This window comes from Malurus melanocephalus, unplaced genomic scaffold, assembly GCF_030028575.1.
Source record: "Malurus melanocephalus ecotype Western Australia unplaced genomic scaffold, MMel_1.1 scaffold_54, whole genome shotgun sequence".
NCBI classification, from domain to species: Eukaryota; Metazoa; Chordata; class Aves; order Passeriformes; family Maluridae; genus Malurus; species Malurus melanocephalus.
This window is the reverse complement of record NW_026623286.1, coordinates 3,008,546-3,019,135: the sequence shown is the minus strand read 5'-3', so window position 1 is coordinate 3,019,135 and position 10,590 is coordinate 3,008,546. Positions and strand designations below refer to the sequence as shown.

At 52.8% G+C, this 10,590-nt stretch overlaps 1 protein-coding gene across 2 annotated transcripts in view; it reads left to right on the top strand.

The window, feature by feature from the left end:
* Positions 1-27: 27 nt before the first annotated feature.
* Positions 28-10,590, top strand: part of PCDH19 (protocadherin 19) — a 58,338-nt gene continuing 47,775 nt past the window's right edge. For both annotated transcript variants that reach the window (XM_057365572.1, XM_057365571.1), the window contains exons 1-2: positions 28-2,168; positions 5,202-5,529. In XM_057365572.1, the coding sequence (XP_057221555.1) occupies positions 28-2,168; positions 5,202-5,529 (2,469 nt within the window). The remainder of the gene's footprint in view (positions 2,169-5,201; positions 5,530-10,590) is intronic.

The following is a 10,590-nucleotide window of genomic DNA, read 5'->3' as shown; positions in this document are numbered from 1 at the left end:
GCGGCGGGCGGAGGGGGCGGCGCGGCGATGGGGGCTCTCCCGGCGCTGCTCGGGGCCGCCTTGCTGTGGGCCGGCGCCGGGGCTCTCGTCAACCTCAAGTACTCGGTGGAGGAGGAGCAGCGGGCCGGCACGGTGATCGCCAACGTCGCCAAGGACGCCCGGGACGCCGGTTTCGTGCTGGACCCCCGGCAGCCCGCCGCCTTCCGGGTGGTCTCCAACTCGGCCCCCCACTTGGTGGACATCAGCCCCGGCTCCGGGTTGCTGGTGACCAAGCAGAAGATCGACCGGGACCTGCTATGCCGACAGAGCCCCAAGTGTGTCATCTCGCTGGAGGTGATGTCCAGCTCCATGGAGATCTGCGTGATCAAGCTGGAGATCAAGGACCTAAACGACAATGCTCCCAGCTTCCCCACCGACCAAATYGAGCTGGAGATCTCGGAGACGGCCAGCCCTGGCACCCGGGTGCCCCTGGAGAGTGCCTATGACCCAGACTCGGGCAGCTTTGGTGTGCAGAGCTATGAGATCACCCCCAATGACCTCTTTGGGCTGGAGACTAAGACGCGGGGTGACGGGTCCCGTTTTGCTGAGCTGGTGGTGGAGAAGAGCCTGGACCGTGAGACCCAGTCCCACTACAGCTACGTGATCACGGCGCTGGATGGTGGTGACCCGCCCAACTTTGGCACGGTGGAGCTCAGCATYCGCGTCATCGACTCCAATGACAACAACCCGCTCTTCGAGGAGCCAGCCTACACCGTCAGTGTGCCTGAAAATGCCCCACCGGGGACGCCAGTCATCCGCCTCAATGCCTCTGACCCGGACGAGGGCACCAACGGCCAGGTCCTCTATTCTTTCCACAGCTACGTCTCTGAGCGGGCCCGGGAGCTCTTCCAAATCGACCCCCAGAGTGGCCTCATCACGGTGAGYGGTGCCATCGACTATGAGGAGGGTCACGTCTACGAGCTGGACGTGCAGGCCAAGGACTTGGGGCCTAACTCCATCCCTGCCCATTGCAAAGTGACCATTAGTGTCCAGGATGCCAACGACAACCCGCCCCTCATCAACCTGCTCTCAGTCAACAGTGAGCTGGTGGARGTGAGCGAGAACGCCCCGCCGGGCTACGTCATCGCCCTGGTGCGGGTCTCGGACCGCGACTCCGGGGCCAACGGGCGCGTGCAGTGCAAGCTCCTGGGCAACGTGCCTTTTCGACTGCAGGAGTACGAGAGCTTCTCCACCATCCTGGTGGATGGGCGGCTGGACCGGGAGCAGAGGGACCAGTACAACCTCACCATCCAGGCCAGGGACAAYGGCATTCCCTCCCTGCAGGCCACCAAGTCCTTCACCGTCAAGATCACCGATGAGAATGACAACCATCCCCACTTCTCCAAGCCCTATTACCAAGTCATCGTKCAGGAGAACAACACCCCAGGGGCCTACCTCCTGTCAGTGTCAGCCAGAGACCCTGACCTGGGCCTCAATGGCAGCGTGTCCTACCAGATCGTGCCCTCCCAAGTCAGGGACATGCCTGTCTTCACCTATGTCTCCATTAACCCCAACTCTGGAGATATCTATGCCTTGAGGTCCTTCAATCATGAACAGACCAAGGCCTTTGARTTCAAGGTCTTGGCAAAAGATGGGGGTAATCCATCTCTGCAGAGCAATGCCACTGTCAGGGTGATTGTCCTGGATGTCAATGACAACACGCCCGTGATCACGGCCCCGCCGCTGGTCAACGGGACAGCAGAGGTGTACATCCCCAGGAACGCGGGGGTTGGCTACTTGGTGACGGTGGTCAAGGCAGATGACTATGATGAGGGTGAAAATGGCAGACTTTCCTATGAAATGGTGGAAGGAGACAGAGGATTTTTTGAGATCGACCAGGTCAATGGAGAGATAAGGACCACCAGAGCCTTCGGGGAGAACGCCAAAACAGCCTATGAGCTCATCGTGGTGGCTCATGACCATGGGAAAACATCTCTCTCGGCTTCTGCCTTGATTTTGATATACCTGTCTCCAGCCCTGGATGCCCAGGAGTCCATAGGATCTGTTAACCTCTCCTTGATTTTCATTATTGCCCTGGGGTCTATTGCAGCCATTCTTTTTGTCACCATGATCTTTGTGGCAGTCAAGTGCAAAAGGGATAACAAGGAAATCAGGACCTACAACTGCAGGTAAAGATACCTTTGTTTATGTGTACCTGCGGCTCTGCTTTGGGTTTTGCCATCRCAGTTACTTTTGCATTTTCTGCTGTGTGCTTGGGGGTGGCCAAGAGGGTGGATTTGCCTTAGGAACAAAACGGAGGTTCCTGTTCCTGTAAGAAAATTTCTTGCAAAGCTTTAAGGAATCGGTCTCTGTGAGGAAAGCAGAAATCCCCGCCGAGTAACGAATCGACTTAATTGTGCGGCTCGACAATCTGTTGCAGCATCCCTGATTTTCCGTGCTCCATCGCAGGGAGAACGGTTTTCTAGGGGCACGGCTGGTTCCCCTGGGCAGCCCCCCGTCCCCAGCACAGCCCCCCGGGCTGGCGAGGGGCGAAAGCCCCCCGGCCACCGCAGCATCCCCGCGGCAGCCGCTGCGAGCGGCGCGGTGGCATCCCTAAACCCTGGCTGGCCCTTCAAAGGAGCTATTGTGTGCCCGCTGCGGCTCCTGGCCACGGCCAGCCACGGGGCCAACTGCACAAAATAGTGGCCAAAGCAAAGCAAAGCAAAGCAAAGCAAAGCAAAGCAAAGCAAAGCAAAGCAAACCCCCCCACCCCGGTGCGCAGCTCCCGCAGCCGGCAGGGCTGCCTGGGCCGGCAGACGCGGGGCGAGGCAGCATTTTTACAGCGCTGTGTCATTTTGCCCTGGCCGGGTGAGTGCTCCGGGGTCCCAAATGCCGGAGGGGAGGTCAGCCCCGCGCCTGGAGCCGCTGAAAGGCTGATAGGGGAAATCCAGTCCCCTGAATATGTAACAGCCTGGCGATTATTGTCTCTCTTTTACTATTCTCTGTGTTACACAAGTTAGGAGACAAATGCTAACCACACATGAATATCAATCAGATGCCATAAAAGAGCAGCTGCAATGCCTCATAAATGGTTTAATCCTGTTACTAGTGAAATAGCCATGACTTCTCCATTCCTTCGGCACCGASTCGTTTCAGAGAGGAGGGATGGAAATTAATTTTGCTCTACCTTGGAAACGCACGCTCGCCCCTGGCAATTCAGCGGCGCGGGGGGATGTGCGGTCTTTAAAGTTTTATTTTCGCAGAAATAATGCCGGGGAGTCGGGGCATTGTACCCCGTTTTCACAGCGTAAAGTGCGTTTATAAGCCTTTTTGCTCGATGGGGGAAAAATCATCTGCAAATAAAGGTCGGTCTGTGCTGTATTATGGGATGTCTAGCTTCAAGTGAAAGCTCATAGACCAGATTCCTTGCCAGCTCGGCCCATTAAAAGAGGATAGGACCTGAATGGATAAAAATCATGTTGTGCTGGTGCCCCTAACAGCTTCTCACATACGTATAAGCCCTGGGTTTACTGTGACGGCTTAGGGATTAATGAAGTGCGGTTTAATTAAATAATTGGTCAATAGAGAAAGGACAGCAAAATGAATGCCTGCAGGAAATAATTGGGCTCTCACATTGCCAAACTTAAACATTTAGGTAAACAAAACAATTAAAGCTTCATCAAGCATTGTTAGGCGAGTCAGCAGCATATAGATTGTTGGCACAACAGAAATGCCTGCCTTGCTCTGATTTATTTGCACACTCAGGGGGATGCTGGGGCTGTTATCAGTGTGTGTCTGAGCAAAGTCAGCTCAGAGGTGGGSAAGCTCCAGGCAGGCTCAGCAGCGGCAGTGACCGTGGGGCTCCCTCTCCCCATGCCTTTAGGCTTTGCAGTGCCTCGCTTGAGAGATTCTTCACCAGAGCTGCTGGAGAGTCTTCAAAAAATGTGYTAATTTATGAGGCACATACGAGGGCTGCTCGACAGTGGCATTTTCATGCTCAGGCAATTAGCTTTCTGGAACAAGASTATTTGTCCAATATTTGCCTTTCCAGATAAACTGTATTATTTATTCATCCCATTATTTCTGTTGCCAGCGATTGGATTTTTTTCTTTTTTTTTTTTCCCCTTTTTCTTTTTTAATGCAGTTATTCTAACAAGAAGAGGAGCAAAATCCTGACTTTCAAATGAGTATTTCTGACTCTGYGTAGCATTTGATGTGCTTCCCTAGGAAATACTGAGCTGCCCAGTGCTGTGCATGTACAGATTCATGGCAGGGACTGTTGTGTTGCTCACTGTGGGAAGACGAGCCACAGTCACTCTGAGCCAAGCATACCCAACTAAKGCACGGTGCAAATAATTTGTCATTATTTGCTTGGGTGGTGTTTTGCAGTAACTTTTTTCCTCCGGTGTTTTGCAGAAGGCAAACAAGGCACTTTGTCAGTTGATTCTTTTGGCAGGTGGGAAGCAAAGAGGGAAGGAAAGGCAGAGAAAAACAAGCTTGCAGTAAAAAAAAAGAAAAAGGTCAAAAAGGATAATTTTTCTTTGCAAGACACACGGTTGTTGTTCTCTGGTTTCTAGAAGGTGAAAGCATTTCTGAGCAGAAGGGAATGTGCATGTTGGGTGAGGGAGGAATGGCATTCAGTTGGAGAAAAGATCAGGTATGATCAGGAGACTGTAAGAACAGCAGCAATATAGACAGAGCATTAATAAACAAACAGCCTTTGGAATGAGAGAATTGAGGTTGCCAGTYAGGACTGCTTCTGGGTCTGCTTTATTTATTGCTATGGAAAATGAACTGGGAAAAAAATCTGCTATTCGTTTTGAATTTTCATTACAAGGACAAAATTAAATCACTTTTAAAATCCTTATTATGCATGGAAATGAATGCAGGTACCCTTTTCAGTTCATGGATTTTAACATCTCCATTTTTCTCTTCTGCAGGCTGGACTTCACTTCTAGTAACTAAATATCAGCAATTACATACACTAGATCAAAACAGGAGCATGCTTCCTTCCCATTTTTTTACATATTTGACCTGAAAACATTRTACATATGAAAATAAGCTAAAGACTGTCGTGCCACCAGACCCAAAACATGACGTAATGTGCATGACTAAGAATCCTACATGGAGATGGGGGCCAAGCCCTCTGGGTTTCTGCAGGAGTATTTAGCGGGGCAGGGTTTAGGATGCTCTCAGCYTCTCATTTTCTCTCTGTCCCCCAGAATCGCAGAGTACTCCTACGGCCATCAGAAGAAATCAAGCAAGAAGAAGAAAATCAGCAAGAACGATATCCGCCTGGTGCCGCGGGACGTGGAGGAGACGGACAAAATGAACGTTGTGAGCTGCTCCTCYCTCACCTCCTCCCTCAACTACTTCGACTACCACCAGCAGACCCTTCCTCTGGGCTGCCGCCGCTCWGAGAGCACTTTCCTCAACGTGGAGAGCCAGAACAACAGGAATGCTGGCTCCAACCACATCTACCACCACACCTTCACGGGCCAGAGCCCGCAGCAGCCCGACCTCATCATCAACGGGATGCCGCTGCCGGAGGTGAGCGGGGCAGCGGTGCTGTGTGTGCCCAGGAATGGTGGCAGAGGGTGGTGCTGGGCTGATGGACTGCTGTCTGTGTGTCTGTCAGTGTCAGTGCTGCCCAAATGGGCTGCTGGGCAAACTGGGGTGGTTTCTGTGTGCTGGACAGCCCAGGGGAAGGCAGTGATGGATGGGTAGGGGTGAGCAGCAGGGCTCTGGAGCAGCCCTGAGCTGTGGCCATGGGTGGGTGTTTTATTGCTGCAGAGATCCTCAGAAGTGCCCTCACAGGTGGGGATGGGCCAGGCCAGGCTGCCCCTGTGTGTCTGGGAGGCTGGAGGTGGCTGCTCTGCAGGTGCATTCTGAGGGTGGTGATGCTCCAGGGAGGAGATGCCTTCACAGAAGTTTTTGTAAAAGGTTGTTAAAAGYGGTGTTGGCAGCTGTTGCTGTGCTGGGGCTGCAGACAGCACAGGATGCCCCAGTGTGACCCCTGCACTCCTGGCCTGGTGCTGTCCCCTCCCGTGCCAGCCAGGTGTGGCACCTGCTGAAGGCAGGGAAAGGGACCACTCTCATCCACACCATCCTCATCAGTTCCTTCTAATTCTTTGGCTTTCCCATACATCACCGGCATCATTTAATGTTGCTTGTTTGTCTCTCTTTGAATTATTGTTTGGTATTAAGAAAAACAATCAAAGGTTTGTCATGTTTCSTGCTTTGAACAGAATAACAAAGCTGAAAAAGCAGCTGAAATATTTATGGCTCGCTCTGTTTTGTGTTCAGTGTGCTGGTGTAAATGCAAAATGCTGCTGCTGAAGGCAGTGGAGCTGCTTCAGATTCATCGTGGTGGTGTGGAGAGCAGAGCCTGGCCCTTCTGGAGAGGGCTGGTGCTGGGTTGTGTTGGCAGAGTGCTCACTGAACCCTGGTGTTTAACTTGCACCGAGGCACAGCCAGCTCTGAGAGTTCCTGTGCTGGTGTTGGCCCATGAGTGACCATCACTGCTGGGATGCTGGGGGCAGTGCTCCCTGAGGAATTCCTGTCTCCGTGGAGCAGTGTCCTTTGGAGAGGATTCTGGGGCACATCTCTGCCATGCTGTGGGCACTGGAGCAGTGGAGCATCCTGTCAGCCTGTGATTCACTGCTGCCACTCACAGAATCCACCACATGCTGGCATTATCCAGAAGTGCACGCTGGCAGTGGGAGGTCTCTGGTGCCAGGGAGCATGGAAGAACCGTCAGGAACTTCATAACTCAGCTGATAAAGTTAACAGGAAGCTGCAGGCAGAAGGCAGTGCTGCCTGTGCTTCTTCTTGACACAACAACTGGGCTGGGGTCTCATGGAATGTGCCCTCCAGAGATTTCCCTGCTCTGTTCACCCTCTTGTGAGGGAGGTGGGATGCTTGTTTCTCCCTGTGGCTCCTGCTTGCCCCATTTCCCATCACTTGTACAGGTGAGAGGCACTGTCAAGAGCTGGAACYTTGCCTGGAGAAGGAAGTTTGTCTTTTGTGATGAGTGGCCAGAGTGTCAGGGGAACATTCTCCCCCAGCAGCCCTGGGAGCTGGCAGGAGGGCAGCAGGCAGCTCCCCTGTCCTGCAAAGGAACCAGCAGCTCTCATGTGAGAGAAACGTGTTCTGATGGGGATCTGCTCACTCTCTGCAGGTGTTTTTGCACAAAAGGGCAGGGTCAGGCCATGGGGTGGAGAAATCCCAACTGGAAGCTGTTTGGAAGCTTAGTTTAGGGTGGGAATGTCTGTGTTTTTTGGCAGAGTCCTATTGTTGTGCTTCCAGCTGTTGCAGGCAAAGTTGTCTCGCTGGTGATGTGGGTTCTGCTGGCTTCTAAATGAGAGTGAGGAGGTTCATTGGTACAGGGGTGACAGCTCTGTCCTGGCACACAGGGTGACACAGAAACTCCATAGAAGGTGCTTCCCTGGAGGAGCATCACAGCCTTGTGCCCCCACAGCCCTGTCAGAGCAGGTGCTGTACTGTGATGCTGAGGCTGTGCAGGATGCTGTTGGTAACCTCCTGCTGGTGAGGATTCTATAAACACATCCCTGGTTTGCAGAGCCAAAGCRTTCCCTGCAGTGCTTGCACTGGTACTTTGTCTGGGCTGGTTTGAATCGCTTCCAGTGATGAAGCTGCCATGGTTTCCCCTGGGAGCCTTTATGAGGTGTCAGCATTGGGGAGATATCACTGCTGCTCCACCTAGGAGTGACTTYTCCTGATGGGAAGGCAAAGCATGGGCTGATAACAGATAAAACAGGAGGGAAATGTGTCTCTGGCAGTGTCACTTGGTGTATGCTGGCTGGGGGTGAGCGGTTGCCTCTGCAGACACACACTGCCCCRGCAGCACTGGGTTTGTGATGTAGCTGGTCTTTAACGTGAGCCTCATTTACTTGAACAGCCAGGAGCCTTGAAATAAAAGTCCCCAAGGATGGCTTGTTTGCGCAGTTTCAGGAAATGTTCCTTCTGTGCGGTGGCAGGTCTCGGGGCTGGGAATAATTCGGTTTGTCGGTGCTCCCCATCTTTCCCTGGTGATCTGGAAAAGATTAAAGGGTGGTGTCTGTGGGGGGTGAGAAAGTTTGAGACCACCCTTAAAAAGCTTTTCCCTTTGGGTGGGGACCAGCTCAACTGCCTGCTCTGCTGGTGCCAGGGCACGGCTGCCAGGAGAGCCTTGGGAGCAGTGGGATATCCTGGGGTTCCGTGGGTGCCACTCAGGGGTACCTGCCCACAGCCTCTCAGCATCCTGCTGGCCGTGGGCAGCGATGGCACAGAGAGTTTGTGAGCAGTGATGGTGCTGGCAGCAGCAGCCTTGGCCCCTGTTAGTGTTTGCACTTGTTTTTGCAGCACGGACAGTGGGACACGTGGGAGCTGMAAGGGCATTGCTGCTCAGAGCTTCACTGCTGCCCAGGGATCCTTTTTATCTTCCTTCTGAGCTGGAGGAGAAGGCAGCTTTGAAACCAAAAGGGCTTGTTGTCAGGTTTTGCATGTATATTGCTGGGAGTTGTACCAGGAGATTAAAAATCAAAATTAATAGGAGCCATTAGGCGGCTTCCTTGATAAAAATGCGTGTTGCACGGGGTGGTGTGGAAACTGGTCTGAATGCCGAGCCTTTTAGGATCCAGGGAACATGACTTGCATGTAGAGTAGCCAYCCTTGGGTAACACTTACATGCCTGGGTTTTGGCTTCATGATTTAAAAAATGAACAGTAGGTGTGATGGCTGTGTCTGTGTTTCAGAGGCTGTTTTACATCCCAGATTTGCTCTGCTTTGGGAAATGGTGTTCGTTTGCTGCTCCAGCATGGGAAACATACCCTGRGGCACTGCAGCTCACTCTGGTGCCAGTCCTGGGCATGCAGAGGTGGGAGGTGTGACATGGGAGCAGGAGAGTGTTCCTGGAGGGGCTGGGATGGGCTGTCCTGAGTGGAATGAGCATGGTGGTTCTTGGCTGACTCTCAGAGCTCGGGGATGGCTCCAGGATGGCTCCAGGATGGTTCTGGGGTGGCTCTGGGATGGCTCCATGTGACTCCAGGATGGTTCTGGGATGGCTCAGGGATGGCTCTGGGCTGGCTCTGGCTCAGCTCTGGCTCTTTTGGCTCCGGGATGTCTCTGGGATGGTTCTGGGGTGGCTCTGGGATGGCTCCATGTGACTCCAGGATGGTTCTGGGATGGCTCAGGGATGGCTCTGGGCTGGCTCTGGCTCAGCTCTGGCTCTTTTGGCTCCGGGATGTCTCTGGGATGGCTCTGGGATGGTTCTGGGATGTCTCTGGGATGGTTCTGGGATGGCTCAGGGATGGCTCTGGGCTGGCTCTGGCTCAGCTCTGGCTCTTTTGGCTCCAGGGTGGCCTCGGGGATGGCTCCAGGATGGTTCTGGGATGGCTCTGGGATGGCTCCATGGGACTCCAGGATGGCTCTGGGTTGGCTCTGGGATGGCTCTGGGCTGGCTCTATCATGGCTCCTGTGCCCATGTTGGGAAGGGGAGCAGCAGCAGTGACCTCACACCATACACAGGGTGGTGTCACCCATGGTCTGGCCCTGGTGCTGCTTTGGTGGGGCCCTCTGGACAGGAGCTTGGTCACCTGGAGCAGCCTGTGACCCAAGGGGACCCAAGTCCTCTGGGGACCCGCACCCCCAGAGCAGTGTCCAGCACAGGGGGCCCTGGCCATCCATCCGCCGCCTCCTGAGCTGATGGCCACCATCAGTAAGATGGGGAATTACTGGTTTTAGTGATAATCCYGGTCTAATCCCCCAACCTTGATACACTCCCGCGTAATCCTCACTCACACTGATTTAGTTGGGGCTCCTCGTGGCTKCAGGGATTATTTGAGGGAGCAACAGTTGCAGGATAAGGTCCCATTGGTTTCAGATCTGCTTTGTGCTACCTGGAAAGCGTTCTCCTCACTGTGGCAAATGGTTTTCTAAGCACAATAGAGCAATTTTCGTTCCAGGCAGCACTGGCAGCTTTTGCTCTGGCTATCTGGCGGTGTTAACTAAAGCACATTTCTACAACACACAAAGATTTTTGTTTTGTAAGAAATGAAATCAGCGTGGCTGTTTCTCTTTCTCTGTCATTTCTCTACTTGTCAATTCTTTCTTCCCCTCCAGCTTATCCTCCTCTTCTCTGCTAGCCTTAAAAAGCCCCCAAAGTGTCTGTTATAATCACATTTTGTGTGTTACAACCAGAATGAATGTACTCACTTTAATATGCTGGGTTTGAGGAAATCAGTTTCTGTCTGGTATAACAGACAATTTGTTATAAACCATGCCATTTAGAAGTGAAGGGCCTTGCTTTAGTGCAGCGCTGGGGAAACGTCATGATATATAATTGGAAGGGATTTGGCTTGCCTCTGAGTAATACTGTGTATAGAGCAGGGGAAAAAGGAAATAAAGGAGATGATTTCCAAGCYGGAGAAAGTTTGCGGTGCTGAGACAGGCCAGGCTGATGAAACAAGGCTTATTTTCAGGAGGGATGATAATTAAAGCGTTATCAGAGATGATGTTCGGGAAGGCTGACTTYGCAGCCAGCGTTGCCAGTCTTGTTTTCTCCTTGGGAGGTCACTGTAACTCAGCACTTTTTGTGCGTGTGATGTGATG